This window comes from Cyprinodon variegatus, unplaced genomic scaffold (assembly GCF_000732505.1).
Source record: "Cyprinodon variegatus isolate N-32 unplaced genomic scaffold, C_variegatus-1.0 Scaffold142, whole genome shotgun sequence".
Classification (NCBI taxonomy): Eukaryota; Metazoa; Chordata; class Actinopteri; order Cyprinodontiformes; family Cyprinodontidae; genus Cyprinodon; species Cyprinodon variegatus.
Genome location: NW_015150595.1, coordinates 1,193,319 through 1,215,156, shown reverse-complemented (window position 1 = coordinate 1,215,156; position 21,838 = coordinate 1,193,319). Strand labels below are relative to the sequence as shown.

General features: G+C 39.3%; 2 protein-coding genes across 3 annotated transcripts in view; one reads left to right on the top strand and one right to left on the bottom strand.

Moving 5' to 3' along the window:
• LOC107086084 (voltage-dependent anion-selective channel protein 2-like) overlaps window positions 1–1,875 on the top strand; it is a 22,164-nt gene extending 20,289 nt beyond the window's left edge. Inside the window, exon 9 of one of the 2 annotated variants that reach the window (XM_015376835.1) lies at window positions 539–1,875. In XM_015376835.1, the coding sequence (XP_015232321.1) occupies window positions 539–630 (92 nt within the window). In that variant the 3' untranslated portion in view covers window positions 631–1,875. The remainder of the gene's footprint in view (window positions 1–538) is intronic. The other variant, XM_015376834.1, reaches the window with a different exon arrangement.
• A 10,119-nt stretch (window positions 1,876–11,994) lies between these two features.
• Window positions 11,995–21,838, bottom strand: part of tor4a (torsin family 4, member A) — a 16,077-nt gene continuing 6,233 nt past the window's right edge. The window contains exons 2-3 of the mRNA XM_015376827.1: window positions 20,605–21,075; window positions 11,995–15,610 (exon numbers count right to left, since the gene is read on the bottom strand). Of these exons, the coding sequence (XP_015232313.1) occupies window positions 14,753–15,610; window positions 20,605–21,075 (1,329 nt within the window). The 3' untranslated portion in view covers window positions 11,995–14,752. The remainder of the gene's footprint in view (window positions 15,611–20,604; window positions 21,076–21,838) is intronic.

The following is a 21,838-nucleotide window of genomic DNA, read 5'->3' as shown; positions in this document are numbered from 1 at the left end:
TTTACTTACAATGCCGAAACCTTCCGGAAAAACATGTTCGGTTTTATTATTCTGGTGCCTGCAGTTTGGATTACGTGAAAAACGCCTTCCAGCGCTGTTGCAAACCGCGAAGAGGCGACCGGGCCAAAGGCTGCTGTTGAACGGGATTCCCAGGACAGAGCCGGTGTCTGGGGTCTGAGTGGCTCTGACAGTGAAATGATATTTGAAGGCAGGATGTAATCTGGATGAACTGACTGCACAGATTAAGTTTTCAGGTGGACTTTCTCACTTAAAAACATATTAAAACTAGTTTTTACGTACTTATAACAGCAAATATGGCTGCCATTGTTACAGGCAAAGAAAGGATAGGGAAGCTCTGCCCACCACACATCAGACACACTTTTTCCACCACTTTTTCCAAGCTTCTGTTTGTCCCTGTAAAAATGCACACCTCTAGCTAAATGCTCTGCTTCCAGGATCCTTTCAGAAGTAAATCCAGAGTCGGAAAAGGTCGGACTGATTCTCTCCTAATGGGATAATTGTTGCTGTGTTCTTGCAGGGGTTAAGGTCACCCTCTCAGCCCTCATCGACGGGAAGAACTTCCAAGCAGGCGGGCATAAAGTGGGCATGGGCTTCGAGCTGGAGGCGTAATAATGGCTGCTCTCCAGAACCTGACAGCTCCACCTCCACCTTTCATGTGGCTCCTCTCTGGACTCTCCTCACACGCCCTCCCCCTCCTCCCCCCAGTCCGCACTCCTAATGAGCATTTCTGGCACCGAACGTCGAGTCTGGAGCTGAGAGATCGACCCTGAAAGTGGCGGTGCGTGGTCGTGAAGAAATTTCTGACGTTCCGGGCGAAGTCACACTATTTATTTCCTTGTAGGTCTCGGATGACATAGATGTTGTTGTTAAAGAGTGTAGCTCATTACAGCAGTCGTACCTAAAAGCATGTGAGAATAAAACACGGATGCAGAGGCTAACGTTCATTGCTTGGTTTAAAAAGGTGCAGTGTGTCTGCTTTTCTGTTTGTTTTCATTTTTTATTCCTTTTTCTCAGTTTAAATTTAAACGTGTCTGCAAACTCAGTTATTCCCTGAAACTTCAGCCTCAACCAAGAAATAAACACAAAGATAAAAAATAGATCAGTTATCTAAAGTGGGAATACTGTTGGAATGTAGAGAAAAAGACTAAAGTTAATTAGGATTTGTAGCCCCTTGGTAGGTCACTAAATAAATCCAGATACAGTAAATAAAACCAATGACATATCTGAAGATTATTGTTGATTTTTAAAGGAGTGAATGTTGCTCTTAATAATTCAATCCACACATTTTTTTTTCAAAATAAAATAAATAGAATCTTGGTAATTAGTTTGATGCTTTTCATTTTCTTTTATACATGTTTCATGCTTTGGGATTTTAATGTTTTTTTTCTCACACACATTAGCTGACTGCTGTTTTGACTAAACAGCAGAACAGGAAGGACGGCGAGTCCAGACGCCATCTTGTTGCTCCTCGTTCTGACAGGTGAAATCAATGTGGTTGAAGTTACTGACATTTCTACCACATGGTTCTCATCTGTCTCCGCCGAGCTGCTACGAAGACGGCGACCATATTCTGCGTCTTAGTTGCTCTTGGTGTGCCGAGTTGACGGCCATCTTTCTTCTCATAAAACTCCAATTATGTGTTGCGTCTCAAGCAGTCCATGTTTCTCGCACCAGTGCAGCCGCTTGTCCCAGTGATTCCTCGACACGGTGTTGTGATCCCCGGCAGCGTTGTCTCTACATCCACTTCAGTCCTCTAAATGTCTTTTATTTTATCCTCAGATTGTCATTATTTAGACACAGTAGCTATTTTTTTCCATTGTAAATTAAAACGTTCTAATAAAAAAAGGAAAATGTCTTGTTTTGTCGGCATGTTTGATGTATGTACAGTAGGTAGAATACTTAGCAGAGAACCATAACTATTTTCCTACTTATCAAACCTGAATGTTTTTAAATTGTAAACTGTATTTTGGGGGATTTAATGTGACAGACAACAAAGTGGAGCATTTTGTAAAGTAAAACAAAAAAAAGGTACTTAATTGTCTTTTGACTTTGCATATTAGAAAGTAATATTACATAAAAACATACAATTTGTGCTTAATTCTAACTTTTAACCGGATATCTTTTAACATCATTTTCCTCTTGAAGATGAACGGATCAATTAGTGTGACACAGATTATTTGCTGTCCGTTTTCACTTAAGGCGTTTTTCATGTTTTAATATTTACACTATGATTTGTCTTTACTTATTGGGGAACTTTGGAGGGCAGTTAACTTTATGAAGGGTTCAACAGAAATAAAGCTGAAGCATAAATTCACCTGGATCACCACCTCTGAAGATAATCCTCGTCCAAAAGCTTCATAAGCTCCACATCCAGCATTTCCCCTGCATGAACCTTTACCCGCCTCCTCCCTCTCTCTCAGGCTATTCTCAGACCCATTCATCCTCTGGCCTATTCCACCACCAGTATCCGGTCCCTGAAGAGGGAAGACTACTACAATCCTCTTTATAAACGATCCATCAGTTCTCAGCATCAAGTTGTCTGCTGGGCTCTAAACCCCAAAGAACTTATTTAATTCATGTCAATAAAATCTTTGTGTTATTCTCTCCAGGTTAAAATGACGCTGAATGCAGCATATACTTTGTAGAGTTTAATTTGAAAAGATAAACGTATCGCTTTCATTTCCACATTACAACTGTCCTAAACTATATGCAAAAAAGAAGCACATTGAGGTTTGCAACCTTAAAGTAACAGAAGGTGAAAATACAGTTTGGCCAAAAAGTATTTAGTCAGCCACTAATTGTGTAAGTTCTCCTAGTTAGAATAATAAGAGAGGTCTGTAATTTTCATCATAGGAACACTTCAACTATGAGAGACAAAATGAGAAAAAAAAAATCCAGGAAATCACATTGTAGGATTTTTAAAGAATGTATTTGTAAATTATAGTGGATTGAGTTGATCTTTAGTTATTGGCTAAATACTTTTTGGCCCCACTGTGCATATTTGGCTAAGAAAAGCAATTCCTGCACCTGGAGGTAAAAGAAAAATCTTTGTTGTAGTTTATGTTTAGGAGAAGCATCTGACTACTCTGTGGTCTCCACAGCTTCTTCTGGATTTGTATTGTTTTTGTTGAATAACTTCATTAGTATCTGTAAAAATGCATCATTAGCAATGTTTTAAAGCATATGCAGAGTCTTTTATTCAATTATGGTAAATTACCGGTACTAATATAGCGCTTTTTTGAGTCAGGAGACTTCAAAGCACTTTACACTGCATTAAATAATTCATGCACAGACACTGATGGTGGCAAGCTACATTGTAGCCACAGCTGTCCTGGGGCTCAATGACGCCACCATCAGTAGGCAATGCAGGTGAAGTGTCTTGCCCAGGGACACGACATTGAAAGCTGGAGCCGGGGCTTGAACCGTCAACCCTTCGATTTCATGGAAAACTCCTACATCTGACGCCACTGTCGCCCATTTTGATGTCCTTCAATAACCATTATATTAACGCACTCCTAATGAGCATTTCTGGCACCAAACGTCGAGTCTGGAGCTGAAAGATTGACCCTGAAAATGGCGGTGTGTGGTTGTGAAGAAATTTCTGATGTTCCGGGCGAAGTCACACTATTTATTTCCTTGTAGGTCTCGGATGACAAAGATGTTATTCATGCACACACACTGATAGTAGCAAGCTACATTGTAGCCACAGTTGCCCTGGGGCTCACTGACACCATCAGTAGGCAATGCAGGTGAAGTGTCTTGCCCAGGGACACAACACTGAAAGCTGGAGCTTGAACTGTCAACCCTTCGATTTTATGGAAAACTCCTACATCTGACGCCACTGTCGGCCGTTTTGATGTCCTTCCATAACCATTATATTAACTTTTCTGGTTTAAAAACCTGCTCAGCAGACTCAACAAGTGCATTGATAGGAAACTAGCTTGGATGCTTTACTCCCCGGACAGGATGGTTTGTGTACGAAAGACATCCCCAAACTAGGTTCTCAAGGCCCCCTGTCCTGCAGGTTTTAGAGGTTTCCTTGCTCCAGCACAGCTGATTTTAATTGAAAGCTGATTAACAGACTTTTGGTCTACTGCAATCATTATAACCAGCTGTGCTGAAGCAGAGAAACCTCTAAAACCTGCAGGACAGGGGGCCTTGAGGACCGAGTTTGGGGATGCCTGGTGTAGGAGAAGCCCTCCCTGCTGTGTTTCAGAATGTTTTCGCAGATCTACATAGAGAAGAGCATAAATTAGTCTTGTATTGTCTCTGTAGCCCAGATATTTATTGGTTGGCAGTGACTTTCTGTCCATATTACTTACCCAGAGAGTTCACCAGTGTTGTTCACACTTCATATCTTCTGACATGACACCCATCAGCATTTATGGTAAAATCTTTACAATTTTAATCACAGGTATCAGGACTCTGCTGCATTTCCAAAGGTTTTTTTCAGCAGCTTGACCAGACAAAACCAACTTCTGGCCTTGTTTATATAAATGTCAAGGATGCATACATCTCTAAAGCAACATCATCTTGTTTTTCTCTCCTCAGAATAGAAGGTTTTTATTTTTTATTTTTATAAAAGAACAATGAGAGAGTGGCCACAGAACAAAAATCATGCATGGTTGTTTTGAGGTTACAGACTGGGATGCACATCAGACAAATGGAGGGGAATTGTGTAACTGACTGTATAAACTGTGTGGATAAAATTTTTCCCAACAGAAAAGTGCAATGCTTCCCCAGTAATGATCCCTGGTTCACCAATTAACAGAAGGAACTGATAAACAAGAAAAGCAGCCATCAGAAAGAGATAAAGGAGATTATTTAGGAGAATGCAGAGTCAAGTTAAGATAAGAAAAAGCAAGGAGGCATAGAGAGAGAGGGTGTAAAACAGGCTACAGCATAGTGACATATCAGGGCTGTGTGGGCAGGGATGATGGAAGATGGAAGTCTGGACAGAGCAAATGAACTGAATACATTCTTTAACAGCTTCAGTTCAGGAATAAACTCAGCATCCATCTTTGTTGCCAACAGTCACATGGAAACCCAGCCTGCCTTTGACCTAAAACTGCCCTCAGGCCTCAAATGTTCCATCTTTCATCTCTGCTATGAACCCTCCTCTCTTAATGTGTTTGTTCTCAACCAAATCAGAAGATGATGCTGCTCCAGTTGCCCCATCCCAGCCTATTTTTATACACTGGAAAAAAAATCTGAATCAAGATAAGTCATTTTTTCTTAAAATAAGTGCATTTGTTCTTGGATTGAGGAGGTAAAAGATACATTTTGCCAATAGAACAAGACAATTTACACTTAAAATAAGAAAATACAATTGCATTGTCTCATTTTAAGTGCATTTTTATCTAATTATCTTATTTTAAGTGTCAAAATACTCATTCCATTGGCAAATCATCACATTTACCTACTCAAATTAAGAGTAAATACACTTAATTTAAGGAAATTGTACTTATTTCTAGATTGTTTTTCCAGTGTAGGTCAGCTGCAGTGGCAACTGGAGAGAATGAACCAGATGGTTGGAAAAAATGGAATTCCAGATAAGTCATTTTATCTTAAAATAAGTGCATTTTTTATTGGATTGAGCAGGTAAAGAGACATTTTGCCAATGGAGCAAGTCAATTTACATTTAAAATAAGAAAAGACAATTGCATTGTGTTATTTCAAGTGCATATTATCCAATTTTCTTATTTTAAGAGTAAAAATACTCATTCCAAACTATGTCATTTATCTGCTCAAATTAAGGGTAAATACACTTAATTTAAGACATTTTTACTTATTTTAGATTGTTTTTCAAGCATTTAACAAGATTCAGCCTGACTTACTTTGTGATATACTCCAGAAGACTCAGGTGGAGGCATCAACAATCACCTGGATCAAAGACAAACAGATCCTAGTTTATTAGACGGCCAGTTTATTAGGCTGAAGGGTCAGCTGTCTAATCAATCAGGAGCACCACAGGGGGCTGTAATCTCACCCTTCCTTTTTACTCTGTGCACGTCTGACTTTCACTACCAGACAGAGTCCTGTCATCTGCAGGAATACTTAGATTACTTTGCAGTCAGTAGATGCATAAAAGATGGATAAGAAACTGAGAACGGAGAGCTGGTGAACCGCTCTGATGCATGGTGTGAAAACAATGATCTAATACTGAATGGCAACAAAACAAGGAGATGGTTGTAGATTTCGGAAGAAACAGGAACAAGTTGAATCCTGTTAAATGGGAGAAGACGTTAACAGGCTAATAAAGAAGGCATATTTCTGAAGGAATTGAAATCTTTAGTGTCAGCACTTTATAAAAACCATTTCTAACATCCAGGTTACCCGACCCGAATGCTTTCATTAGGTTTTTGAATTTTCCAAAAATTAGCTTAAACATATATTTATTAAATGCTTTCCTTTTGTTAAGAACACAAGAGAACCATAATATACTGATATTTGTGTTATGTATATTTATAACAGCCGGTTCCAATGCCGAAATCGATATATCATGCATCCCTAGAAGTACAATTTAAATTCTATCCATCCAGATAAACATGGATATGCTGCATTTTAAATACAGTATAGGATTTTTTTTTTCATGTAAAGTTTCTGGTAAAATTGGAATATATTTTTTATTGCATCTTGCATATCCCAGTAAATCTGTTTCACCTTTATATTTGCAGTTCTACCTGCTTCTCTCTGTGCTCTGTTTAAAAAAGATTTTTGAACCTCTTTGCTAATATAATGATGCCAAAAAACATTTCAAGATATTTAGAAGCTCTGCAGTCTGATTCTGTCTGTACAATAAGAAAACATGTTAATTTTAAGCTGTAACTGGGACTCGTGATCCTCAAAGCAGCCAAACATTTTGAAACAGGTAAAGAAGAACATTTACTCTGTTTTCTCAAGCTTCTTGCATTATATTACTAATTTGTATAATCTGTTGCTATTTTTGCTGAAAAAGCTCAGTATGTCTCTATGGCATGTCTCTCTATGACCACTAAGAGTATCTATTTTGGCCTAATTAGACAAATAATCAAATTAATTATGCTAAAAGGAGAATGTATTGGTTAGAAATCAAAAGTGAGACATATTTTATTAGTGATTACATGTAATAATTACTGCAAATTTCATATATATGACATGTCTATACTTGCCCATAATATTAGAATAAAACATAATATTATTTCAAATATAGCACTATGCATTCTGATTTGCACCTTTCCATTTCACTCACTGATAATTAAACAAAGGCAAATTAAAGCACTGCACATACAACAGTCAAGATGCTCTCTTTCTGCATTAAAAGGAGCATCTTTAATAAAGAAGTAACTTTGGCTCTTCCACAAGAGACACCATTTTGCCACCTGCCTTCTTCTTTAGCTGAATTTTCACGCCAATTTAGAGGAAGTTTGCCTGTTTTCCATAACTGGTGAACAAAAAAACACAGAATATGAACCAAAAAAAAAAAAAGCTGGACACTCTAAGCTTTGTGGCATTTAAACAGTCAGAACTATACAAAGTTAACAGAGTCCCATCTTCAGGTCCCCCGGCACCTTCCTCGGTGCTTTGTGGGGGCGGGTCTCTGGCTCTCCACAACCACTATTGAGCATTTTTCCTTTCGATAACTTTTACATGCACAAGTGCATTTTAATAAACAACTCCAGGTGCTTGGGTCCAGATACTTAGAGATTCACTTCCATGTAGAAAGCCCATATTCTTATTTCCAGTTACCACAGTATACATGTCAGATTAAATAATACTACTTATACTTCAACGACATTATCAAGGTGCTACTTTATTGTATCTCTTATATATGTTGGTTGTGTTGTTCTTTTTGCATCTCTTTACAGGTGATGAAGCGGACAGAAGAAGTTTTATCGTTATCTCCCTTTTATCTCCTTTCTTTCATCTTTTCTCCTTTTTTCTTTTTTTTCTTTCCTGTTCTACTTATTGCAGTGTCCATATAATCTGTAAAACTCCCTGCATGATTATAAAGCCTTTTACATGAATAAATCAAGCGAAACACTATGGCAATAGCCCTACTGCTACAAATACAATTTCATGAGTTGTTTTGTAATTGCACATCTTTAATTGTAGCTTTGAATCCAGTGTGAAATACTGCAAATGTAAAATTCAATTTCAAATTATTTACTATTCCTTTCCTGACTGATCCTTATTATAAAGCTGTTACTAAACTGATAAAAAGTTGATGGTAAACTGTTACTAAGCTGTTATCAAATAAACTGCAGCTAAACCCTTAAACAAGCTAAAGCTAAACAGTTAATAAGCTGTTATGGATTTACCTAAATACTAAATAAGGAGGGTGAAGTAAAAACAAAATGCAGTTGCATAAGAGATTTCAAAATGCAAAGTAAAAAATTATATAGGAATGGAAAACGAACTACTTTTTGAAATGTGAGATAAAGAATTCTATTTAAAATCAGATTTATTATTATTTTTAAATCTCTATTTAGAAACAGGCGTTGAAAAATATTTTATCTTATAAAGGATTAAATAATGTCATCATCATCATCATCATCATCATCATCATCATCATCACCAACTTTATTTGTAGAGTGCTTTAAAACAGCAATGACAATAAAAGCTGTCTAAGTCTAGGCTACTGCTGAAAACAAAGTGCTGAACATAGCAAAAAAATAATAAAACACAATTAAAGAATAAAATACTATTCCACTTAAATGAGGTACAGAAATACTTGAATGAAAGTATTATTATTCATAGACAAATGTTACTCAACTACAAGTAAAATTTACCTGGTCAAACTCAAGTTAAAGTACCAAAGTACTTTGAAAATACTTAAAGCTATAGAGGATGATCTTTTATTTCCGGGTGGATCATCTAAATAAGTGGTCCTCCTAATTGTCAATCATTCTGGTAAAATGTTTATGTAAGGCCGTCCTGTGTGCTTGTCCCATTAGCTATCTTTTTCTGTGCATGCTTTCTTTCAGGCGTATATCTGTGGTGAACTAAGATTTCAGTCATTGAAGCTCATCTTTCACACCGCGGTTCTTTGAAAATGGCCGAGGATCAGAAGAGAAAAAGTGTCTAAGAAAAGTATGGGAAGAAAAGAAAGGCCTCAGAAGATATATCCCAGAATGCTTTGTGCAGAGAGCTCTCTGCACAAAGCATCATGGGATTTGCTGTCACAGCGGCCTTCTGTCGCCTAAGGTGGCGACAGCGGGCGACTAATAACAAAAGTGGTGCAGTAGAGGAGGAGTTACGTGAACACTGGAGAGCAAAGAGTAGTGATCATCTGTCTGAACCGTAGCTGAGTTCACTTTAAAGTTCACTATATAGTCACCACTTATATAGTTATTGGGGGATTTAGGGCGAACGTTTGGGCACAGTAAGCTTGTATGAGCTATAAGAACATCAACTTTTAAACAGAGCTTGCACGAGGAGAAATGGGCTCGTGCACGCTCCTGCACGTGCATTTTCTTTTTAAACTGGAGAGGGCAGGTCTTTTAAAAAAATTCCCAAAAATCCTCCACAATACCTTTAAGTATTCTAAAGTACATGCAAAATACAAAATAGGATTGTCTTGATTCTCCTCATACTTTCACTATAGAATAGAGATTAAATCTGTTACCACAAAGAAATTACAACTCTGATGTGAGAACTCATCCTACTGAACAACTTGGCAGCAACTAACGCCTTGATAAAATGAATAAACTACAATTAATATCTGACCTGATTTTCACACGTGTGGAATGTCATGCAAATCTCCAAATTCATTTCTAAGGCTTTCTATCTTCCATGTCGAATTGCATTTCAAGAAAGACAAACAGCAACAGTGGATTAGTAGAATGGGAGGCAGATCTTTTAGTTATCAGGTTCCTCTCCTGTGGAACAAACTACCAGTTTTAGTCCGTGAGGCAGACACCCTGTCTACTTATAAAACTAGGCTTAAAACTTTTCTATTTAATTAAACTTATAGATAGAGTGGCTCGGGTTATCCTGAGCTATCTCTATAGTTATGCTGCTATAGGTTTAGACTGCTGGAGGACATAGGGACCCCATTCCATCATTCTGCTTCATTCTATCTCTTTTCTCCCACTCTGCAGAATCTGTTAGTTCAATCTCTAACGTTCTGCTCTCTCTGTTTTTTTTTCCTGTTCCTGTTTGGCTGTGACTCCATTCTGGAGAGAAATATCAGCTGTGCTGCTGCCATCAACACCTTTGTTTGTAGATGTTGGAGATTGGCCTGTTTTTCCAGTGTAGTCCTGTTTCTCTGACTGTGACTGGCTGCATGTGCTTTCTTCATCCTCTGACATGGGAGCTGGCTCAGAGCTCGCCTGCCTGGCTGTGTGTTTCCTGGTTGGGGCCGCCTGTGGAGCTGGTTGACAGTTGCTTCTTTCTGTATCTCTGCTTCTGTCTCCTCAGCAGATGGCCGCTCACACTGAGCTTGGTTCTGCTGGAGGTTTCTTCTTTTTATAAGGGAGTTTTTCCTCTCCACTGTCGCTACAAGCATACTTAGTGTGAGGGATTGCTTTCGAGTCAATAAGTCGATGCAATCAGCTGGTTTTCCTTAGATAGAAAACTTTGCATCAATTTGACTTTATCATTTGGTGAACTGTAAAGTGCCTTGAGATCACATGTGTTGTGAATTGGCGCTACAGAAATACACTGAATTGAATTAGGAAGCTAAGCTGAGCCAAAAGGAAGAAGTACCTAGCAGCTTCCTGGAAATGTAGTGGAGTAGAAAGTACAATATCTGACTTTGAAATGTAGTGGCGTGGAAATGAATGAAGTACCCCCCTAAAACATTAAAGTAAAGATACTCAAAAAATGTAGCTAAGTACAGTGAAGTAAACTGGAAAAATGATCTAGTAACAGTAAAAAATGTCTTAAATTAAGTGTATTTACCCTTAATTTGAGTATGGTAGGTAAATTAGATAGTTTGCCAATGGAATAAGTATTTTCATTCTTAAAATAAGATAAATAGATAATATGCACTTGAAACAAGACAATGGAACTGTTTGTTTGTTTGTTTGTTTTTATATTAAATGTAAATTGTCTCGTTCCATTGGCAAAATGTCTCCCTTTACTCCTCAGTTCAAGAAAAAAATCACTTATTTCAAGAAAAGATGACTTATGTAGATTGACATTTTTTGCAGTGTAAATGTACTTTGTCACTTTCCACCACTGCAATTGAGGTTAGTTTTGTAAGCAGCTGCGGTGCCTCCTTCTCTCATTAAGATCTGCAACAAATTAAAATACCAATAATTCATTGGTGAAAATGGTCTGTCATCTCCTGCGCTCAGCCTAGTCTCCATTAAACACAGAAATTCAGGCTGTGAAGAAATCCCGCAGAATAAACCTTACCAAGGGATCTGGTGCTAAGTGAATACTGAGGCATATCCTTGATGCTTTCTTTGCATCATTTTTCTAATGTTAGTCTGTCCCTAAAGGTTAATGCAAAGTCCTGTAGTGCATAATTTACTTCAGAACTACAATATATATATATGTTATACAAACTTGCTTTAAACTAAAGACTATGACTCTACATGAGGAACTAGAATGATTCTAGAGAAAGCAAATAAATGCACAGCAGTAAGGTCATAAAGTGAGATAGTGTTCATAAACTCAGCAACACGGAGCAACTAAAGGGGAATCCAGAATGATTTGAAATGGCTGCAAAAGCATTGAAGGACCTTTATGACTGTCTCGGAAAAAAGATGTCGAGACGTCAACTCATTGTAATTTAGTCTCTTAACATTTTCTCTAGGTTTCTAAGGTATATACTGAGAGTTTACAAAGGACTGTGAACCTTTTAAATCAACAGTGTGTTTACATGTGTGATATTGCAAAGCTTCAAGTCAAAGTTTGGTTTTGTAAAAAAATAAATAAAAATAATAGCCTAGAGACAAACTCTGACATATATACTGCACTGTCAGTTAAATCAAGGCAGATCCCACAACATCCATGTTTATGAAGCATTTTAATTCATTTTTATGACACAGGAAATGACCGAACAATAAGAAAATCCATCCTCCCAGATCCACCAAACAACATGAGAACAGCTGGTGTCGGTCTGAGCTCCTTCCAAGTTCATTCTCTTGGCTGTAAACTTGCAGTAAATCATAACATATCTGAATGCGTAATAAATAAACACACGCTCTTTTTTAAAGATGTTTTTGATGCAAGCACATGTCCCATTGCTGCAGTGTAAAAATAGTGTCCGCAGCTCCTTCTCAGGCATGATGGCTGCAGGTCAGGCTGAGTGGTGAAACTTTAGGTTTCAATCATCAGAAAAATGTAGAAGGAATGTAGGTCCTGGATGAAAGTCTCCATTTATTTTTATGGTAATACGAAGTAGAGTAACGTATGTCCTTCAGTCTTCATGGAGTCTTTTCTGTTTGAGCTGCCTACTTTCTTCAAGGATTAGTCCACCCAGATCACATTCACCATGGTTCACCTTGGTTGAATTATACTAAATAATATTACTGAATATGTGAAAGGAGTTCTCAAATTATTTCTCTTTTATACATCACAGAAACTTGGCCAGAGTTGTCTAATCGTTCAAGAACCACTGCAATAGCTTTTTGGAGGGTCAAATCTTGATGAAAGCGCTTTCCACATGGATCCTACATGCAGGCTGGACTGGTAATCTGTGATACCGGGCATTTGCCCACTGGGCCGGTTCTAATTTCAGCGTGCAAGGACCCCAACACTTACTCTCTAGCTGAAGCACCTACCTGTGACAGTAAATAACTCAAGGAGCTCAAGAAGTAATGCAATGTTAACTACCTAAATGATGCATGCAGTATATATAGCCCTTCCTTGTCATGCACATCTTTGTGACGGTTTGCATAAGGTGTAATTTTATATTTCTTCAAGCCGTAAAATCCTTGCACCAAACTAAATTGTAATAAAAGTAAAATGCTTTCTTTAAACCCAACTACAATGTTCCTCTTATATTTGGCGAATTTATGTTTGTATATTTTGACAAAAATTGGTTGCTGTGCAGTTTTGCATCTAAAGGCTACGTTTCCAGTCTTACATGCATTGTTGCCAGGTTGGGATGTTTACCAATCTGGCAGTTTAGGATGGCCGTCAATGGGTAAAAAATATTTTTCTTTACATTTATGGTCTAAGAGATCAATAGACTTTGGTTCAAATTGGGCGACATTTCGTATATCCAGGCGGTTTATGAACATTATTTGGGCTGAAAAAGAGAGCCCAACTTGTTTTATACATAAAAGTTGTATGTATTTAAGCAAAGTGGGTTCCATTCAAGGAAAGCCAACATAATGCATTCAGAGCCCAAGGTCACGGCTTATTAGCTGTATATGTTTTTTTTTTTTACATCTTTGTATACATATGAACTTTTTATGACTTCCTATTGTTAATCTGTTGGCTCCGATTTACTGTTTTATAGCCTAGCTTTTATATTCAACACTTTTGGCAATACATACGTCTAAATTCTAATATTATGACTTGGAGTATATTTTCTGTCTTTTTTTTTTTTTGCCATCAATGTTATGCCCACTTTGCAAACTGCAAGATGTGGTTTTCCTCAGAAAACAGTTTGCTCGAATGCTTTGAATGTTGTTTTAAGGAAATTCAAAACCAACAATGACCCAAATACACACCCTTGTTGACTTCCCCTCGTCTGCGATCAATGTAGTATCAAACAGTTGTGTGGGTTTGCTTCGTAGTGGAATAAAAAAAAAATGTCAGCAAAGGTCGCATGAGGAGGTAAGAAAAAACAAAGAATAAAATAATTTCTAAATGTGTAAATTTGACTGGTTTTATTCTAATTCATACTTTATTTGAATTGTTCAGTGAAAGTCTAAGTAAATTTTAATCCTAAAATTATGGGTGTGCAGGTGGCATACCGGCTACTGCACAGAATCGTAATGTATGGAGACCTTCGTCCTTGATGTGGCCGACCTGGGTTCGAATCAGGTCTGTGGTCCTTTGCCACATGTCTCGCCCCCCCTCTCTGTCAGGAAAAAAGAGCCGCCAGTGCCGTAAAAAAAAGACTATATGTTTTATATTCACCTCTCGAGATTAAATCCAAGCTCTGTTGCCTAGCAACAACTTTAGCTTAGCTTGTCATGTTCAAGTGGAGCTCAGCCTGCTGTAAAGGGGAGCTCTGAGTCACATGACTCAGTTAGCATTGAGCTAACCCCTTCAGGCCCTCATACAGCCCTCGTGGAGCATCACTACAGAAGTAGCGCTGATCTGAAAATGTAACATATCAAATTAAGCTAATACTTGGGTCAAAAGTTATGCAGCAGTGGTGCTTAAATACAGTAAGACCAGGCTAAATATAAAGATAACATGATACAATAAACTATAGGTAGTTTAATTCAGTCCTGAGATTTCATACCTAATAAGTAACATCGCTGTGAATATCTACAGTGATGTTTTGAAATTTGCCATATCCTTGGAAACCACAAGATAAAATGTATTGCACGGAGAGGGAAACATACAGTGGTAAGTCATAAACTGTTGTGTAATTTGGGTGGACCAACCCTGTAAGGAGTGTTTGGGATATTTTCAAACATTTCACAGGATTAATTTCTCATTGTAGAGTCTGGCTCCTAAACGCTTAACTGTCTGGTAAATGGCCAGCTCTGATTCTCCTGACAACTTTGGGTCTGTTTTTTTCAAGTTTCATATTTCATCACTCTCATGATCTTATATCTTTATTCTTCATTGGAAAAAGAGAATGTAAAATAAAACAGAGGCTTCCTGCAGAGTGTTACAGCATGTTGACCTTTGCCACCACTTGCTTGCAGCCTGTCTGGGAGTATTGGTGCCCTCCAACTATAGGGTAGTATTCAATCTCCCCTGCGAGGCGCTCGATGTTGCTGTGATCTGGGTAGAATCCCTCACGAGTGATTTCTTCCAAAAAGCATTCCATCACATGATCTTTCTCCAAAAGTCCAAGAGGTATAATGTCAGCCTCAGTCCACAGTGGGTGATGCTTCTCTAGCTTGTTGCGTAAAATTGGAGTCAATTCTTTCACGAGGTTGCTATGGCGGCCAGAGGCGGTCATCGCCATGGAAATACTCGAGGAGTTCTGTAGCATGTGTTTGGTGATGTGCGTATGGCCCAGGTTGCTCAGGAACAGGTAGATGGCGTTCAGGTACTCGTTGGACTGTTTGGAGGCGACGAGCTTCAACAGCACGTCCAGGATCTCCACGTGCATGTGCTCGGCCTCGTCGAAGATGAAGAGCGGGATCTTCTCCTCCTCCTCGGCCTTCTCCACCATCTCCGAGATGATAGCAGAGAGGTTGCGAGCGCACTGGATGGCTTCAGCCTCCTGGGGGCAGTGGTGAAGGACGTAGTACTGCAGCACTAGGGTGTCCCCCACCACCGAGCGGAAGTGTCCGGCCAGGAGGCGCCCCAGGTGGCTCTTCCCTACACCGCTAGGCCCGTGAACCGACACCACCAAGGGTTTGTTGTGAACGTATGTGGATAAGTAGTCTTTAAAATGGGACAGCAGACCCTCCACCGCCCCCTGCTGCCCAAACACCTCCCTCCTCAGAGTCTTCTCCAAGCCATCCAGATCGTATCTGAGAACGTGGTCGTCAAGGTTTTCTATGGCGTTGTACACCTGAGGAGATAGAGTCACATGTTAAAGAAATCTGAGGGCACACAGAAGTATTGATTGCTTTATTTATGCTTCGGAAGACTTTTTTTTTCTTTTCAAAAGTATAGATAAGAATAGAAAAGCCATGATTATTGTTAGCTGAATTGTTTTTTTGTTTGTTTTTTTTCTGACTCGAGTTCATTTCCCAAACATGTTCTTATCCGCATCCTTTTCCTGCTTCGCCATTATTGACTGAAGGCCATTAGTGCTGCAGAATCAGCTGCTGCTCTGCACCAGGCCCTGGTTAACCATGCCGCATGGACTGCTGCGATTGGCTGTGAGGTCACTGGGCCCATTTTACATGCTGATTGGTCGATTTCTGAAGCAGTGGACCAATCGAACCTGCTAATCATAAACCTCACCCTTTAAAAGTCTCTCGCTGAAAGCCTCATTCAGAGGGAATGAACAGTCAACGTGCTGATTGCTGGTTTTAGTGGAATTTCCTGTCTTATGAAAAGCTTATTGTTTGGGAAATCTTTGAGTCCTTAGTCCTTTTTAAAACCTAACCGGTTACTTTTAAACCAACCTGACCAGTTAGTTGAAAATGGAAAAAAGTCAAGTAAGATTTTGGTTTTTGTTTGGTTGTTTTGATTTCTTGGTTAGTTTTTGTAAACCTGATTTCACCTCTAAATGTATTTAGTGTTTCTACCTTAAATTGACCACATAGTCTTTAAAATAACCCAGGAGGAATCCTGTAAACTGTGGGAAGGAAACATTTTTCTAAAATAACTTTTTTACTTAGCTATGTATTTTTTTACTGTTTATTTTATTGATATCAAATGTTTTTTGTTTTTTTTTTCGATTTTTATACACATTTTGCATTTATTTTATTTTCTGTTCTGTTTTCAAATTGAGTTTTAGCATTTCCATTCTTTTTAGATTATGATTTACCCGTTGTTACCTCATTCTCTAAACTTCTACCCACGAAAAAACCCTGCAAGTTACCAGATCAGAACATCAAAAATGATTTCCCTTCATCCTTCATCCTTACAGCGTTCAATGGTCAGGAAAAGGTGGTAGCTAACAGCTCTGCAGACCCCACACATTCTGGACACAGACTTTTAACTTCAGGTTGCTGCTACAGACTTGTCATACAAGCTAGCTGCCATAGAAACAGGTTCTTCCCTCAGGCTGCCTGCGTGATAAACTTAAAGAACAACTTCCCCTATATTTAAATTAAAAGTGTTTCCATACGTGCTTGCAGCTCGCAGAGCAGCTTTTGCTTCGATCATGCTGCTTGCAGACAACCTCTAAAACAAGGGCGCATTTATAAACTTTTTTGTATGGAAATTATAAAATTGAAAACCAGATGCATGAATATTTTTGGCAAGAAAGGGAAACATTCTAGCTGAAAATATTTATGCAACTACATCTCAGGCCTGCAATTCTAATGAGTGTAATTAATGTCTGCATGTTGGGGAGAAGGCGGTGTTTACTGGAGTAATCCACCCATGCTGCTGCAGGGCTTAATCACGTGTGGATCAACCGAACTCTGCTGAATAATAACTGGGCTCTATTCATAGCACTAACGAATCCAGGCATGACAAAGCATGCAGGGAAAATGTCGGGGCTATATTTAAATACGAACATGTTAAAACACATCAGAAGCTTTGCTATTTTCAGCATGAACTCCTCAATGAAACGTTGGCAGGGAACTTTCCTACCATCATTTGCAGATTTTTAACACATTTTAGTCATCTTGTTTTCATTAAATACATCTTTTTCTTCTCTCTGTTGTTGTAGATTGTTATTTTCAAACAAACTGAGTCAAACCTTTATCTCTTAATTTATTTTGTTAAATACTAGAACGTGTTAAAGTTTTTTCCTCACATTAGATTCAAATAAATTACATGGGGAGTAAATATGATTCATTAAAATTTATAAGTCAGTCTACATTCCCGCGCTCACGTCCAAAACTTAAGCCCTAATGTACACTACTCCTCTGATGCGGATCCATGCCGAGTGGATCAGTTAATCATGCCGAGCATGGTTCCTTATTACTGTTTACACATCACCCTAACACGGTTTCACGGTTCCAGTTCTTCCAGCAGTCCACACTTTCTCTGCTTTCTTTTTCTCATCATCTTCTCCTTCTTTCCCATCGCCCGGCTTGCCACAGGTTTGCCTGCTGTGTCTAAAGTAGCAGCAGCAGCAACCCAGACTGACAGCAGCTCATTGGCTAATTTGGATCACATGTAGCCTGGAGCCGGACGCTCTGGAGGGCTTTACCGTAATAACAGGAGAAGCGGCGCAAGTGAAATTAGACACTGTCGTCTAACAACATGCGGTAATTTATAAATGTTTTAAATCAAGTTGGGTCCGGATTAGCCAGCAGGTGGGTCCGGATCCAGACCGCGATCCGCTATTCCGTGATCTCTGATCTACGGTACTACTGCTTTCTAGAGGTAAACAAGCAAATCAACATGGCGTGATATTTCATTGTTTGCTGAGAGTCAGGCAAAGAAGGCAGCCTTTGGTGGATTTGCTTGACAGAGTCGGCTTTTGGGAAGTGGATACAACAAACGATAGTCTAATCAGGGTTTACAGGCGCAGAAAACAACGACAGATACTAAGATTCATCACACTGCTAAGCAGAATCATCACTGGAAATCATCTGGCATGGTAGGGAAGCTAGTATTTTTATGAATGCCTGAAATGTCATGATTACGGAGGCTGACTATAAAAAGATGATGCGGTCTGCTCATGCGCTCTTTGTTATCTGAGAACTGGTACCATGTTAGCGTGCTTCGGTTGTGTCTGGCACGGTCCGGTTTAGTTTTCGTACCATTTACTCTCAACAGTTATCTCTGTTACGGTGCTCAGACCGATCTCGGCACAGTTTTCAAAAAGGTAATGTGAATGGGGCTTTAGAGATACAGGTCATTTAGAGATGGGGGAGGAGCTTGAGTAGAGCCGTTGCTCCTCCACATCGAGAGGAGTCAGCTGAGGTGGCTAGAGCAACTTTTTTTCTGATGCTCTGTGGGCCTCAAAGTGGGAGGAGGCACAGGGGACGATCCAGGACAGGTGGAGGGACTCTGTCCCTAGGCTGGCTCTTGAATGCCTCGTTCCTCCTTCAGAGGAGCTGGAGGAGGTGTCAGGGGAGAGGGAAGTCCGGGATAGGTGGAGGATGACGAGTATGAGTACAAAAACAAACTACCATGAGGTCATTTCAAAAAGGGAGTCCAATTTTCTCTTATTATTGTCGATTTGTTTTCTTTTTTGACAGAACTTAATGGTAATCCTCTTGAGTTGTTTTGCATCATATTAAAGACATTTCTTGGAGCCGTTTGAGATCATTTCTGTTTTTTTTTTCCAGGTTATCTACGGCTCTTTGTAGATTTCTATGATTTTCTTTGTACATTTAGCCTTTTTCTTTTTTGTTTCACATATATTTATTGAAAAACACTCCTGTAAACGTGTATTTACTCTGACATTTACAGATTTCTATTTAAAAAGAAACGTAAGTGAAAGTAGAAAAAAAAAGCATGGACAGAGACAACAAAAAGAAAAAGAATTGAAATGAGGAAAATAGAAGGAACCTAACTGCCCGCACCTTAGCGCATCTAATCCCAATACCTATGCCCCCCCTCAACATTGCATTGCTAACCATTATTATTACTATATTTGTTTGAAGAATCGGTCTTCTTCACCTCACTAGATTAAATACAAGCTTTGTTGCCTAGCAACAACTTTTAGTTTAGCTTGTCATGTTCAAGCAAATTCTTTCCAAAAGGAGTCTGTCAACCAAGCTAGAAGGAAGGTACCTCTTTTTTACTAATAAAGAACATTATATGCTTAACCCCTGAAGCCCTGAGGGTTTTAGGAGGAAATTATTCCTGAAATTACATATCTGAGTAAAAGCGAGTACAGCTCCCAAACTACAAATTGGAAATACAATTGTTTGTATTTGTATAACAGAAAAGCATTGAGGAATAATTTTCAGGTGGAAGCCCTATTTTAAATGTCTCCATGTCTGATTTATTGGGGATAGAACAAAGAAAAGAAGGAAAAAAATTATCCTCAGGAAATTCTTTCCCAAAATAAACATTGCAAGACACCATGAAAACCCTTTCGAAACTCTGGATGAACCCTCCGACTTTATAGATCCACATCTCGACTATGAGTCAAGCAAATTTGGACTGAATAAGTTGTGTTTATGTTTTTTCCACAAACGCTTTAGTTTGAATCTAAGGAGAATCTAACCAGACAAATATGCTGATTTACATTAAAGGAGAACTTCTGCATAAGAGTTTTAGCCTTTGGTTCTGTGAAATTTACCCTTGAACACACAATACTAATAACCAAATTGAAGAGAAAATAAGAATAACAGAGCTTATCTAACGCATGCTGGTTACATCACCTGAAACGGTCGCACAATTACCTCCGACCCCTCCTTGGAAAGGTCTGAGCCTCTAGTTTCCAATGATGCCGGCCATTAGGGGGTGTGGCTAAAAATGAATACCACTCCAGCAGGGTCACACATGTCAAGTCGAATTTTAAATCTCATTTTATTTGTTTACAAAGCTATAAAACGAAAAGTATTGTTTATTTTTTCATATATTTGTGAAAATATACATTTTTAGCCCCTGAAGTCTGCCGGGCTTAAGGGGTTAAATCGGTGCTGTTGTTCTATGCTGAGTTTCTAAAGCTCATCAGATAAACCAAGAATAATCAAACACGGATCTCACACCATCTGAACGAAACACATCACCACAGTTTCCTGCTCATTAACAACAAAATGTTTTCCTTTTACTTTTGAACTTAAGCTCCTTTCTGTGACTCTTGGTTTTATTCCCATTGACTCCACTCAAAGAGGCATATGTTGTAGATTAGGATTCCTTAATGTTTTAGGAAATGTATATGTTTATTTTTCTATATTTACTTTTTAAATGTGGTTAGAGTTTCAGAATGATGACAGGTATAAACCGTGTGGATGAGGAGGGCTGTTGCTGGCTTACTTGGAGGAAGACTATGGCGAAGAGCAGGTAGAGACAGTAAGTGGCTCTGCTGCGCTCCTGCTTGGGGACGGATTTGCACGGCCCGCCATTGGGAAACATCACTCGTCTCTTTCTCTTTCGCTTCTTCTTCTGAGGGACGGGAGGAAAGGCAGAGAAGCTGGTGGGGGTGAGTGGGTCGAAGGTGAAGATTTTGGGGCTGGTGCGCCCAGGAGCCCCGGTGAGGGCCCCCGGTGCCCCCAGCCTGAGGGCCATCTCCTGTCGCCGCTTCTTAATGGCCTGGTATTTCTGTTTGATGCGTATGACGGCACGCAGAGAGGCGAAGCCTGACAGGCTGGGTGTTGGACTGCCCCTTCCACTCTGGTTCTTCCCTTCTTCACTGTCCACCTCTTCATCTAGCTCTTCTTCAAAGTCCTCCACCAACCGGGAGGAGGAGGAGGAGGAGGAGCTGGAGCTGCTGCTTTCGTCATTCATCTAAAGGGAAATAAAAGCACAGGCTTTAACATTAACATCCAGACACTCTGTGGGGGTAAAACATTTCTTGATTATTAGAGAGAACCTGTGTTTTTATAAAAGGAATAACTTTCTAACCGGCATTTCAGGATCTGACTTTAAAGCTGACCAGAGGCTGATTTTCATCCCAGCTAAATGAATCCAGGCCTTATTTTCATCCCATTTTGTCCTTCTGACCTCATTCATGTGGTGATGTCCCTCATTTCTTCAGGGAAATACAAACTACAGCTTATCCCTGAATTTATTCCCAACGCGCTGGGAGATTTAGACTGAAAATTACTTTCATTTAATCTATAAGCTTGTTTCTGACAGGAAGGTAATAGATAATAAAACATAAAATTTATATAAAACAGAATAACAAATGGCGGTATTTGAACCGCCCCTCCATAAAGCCCAATCAGCATCAAGAGTTCATCTTAAATGGTCTCCAAATTCACGACTCCGCTTGCTTCCCAGCAAGCACAAGCAATGGTTGCGCTATGTCTGATTTTGACCCAGATTACCCCGATTCAACCAACCTCCATCCCTTTCTCCACCATCGTAGCTAAAGCTCCATCTGGTTTCTCCATGGTGCTTCTTCAAACTCGTCCCTATCAGAGTGTCATTCCTCCTCTACTCTGACTGCGTTCCCCGCCTCAAACAGTCTGATGTTAAGCCTGGTTCTACCAGAGGTTCCTTCCAAAAGGGGAGTTTTTCCTCTCCACTTTCGCTTCATGCTTGCTCA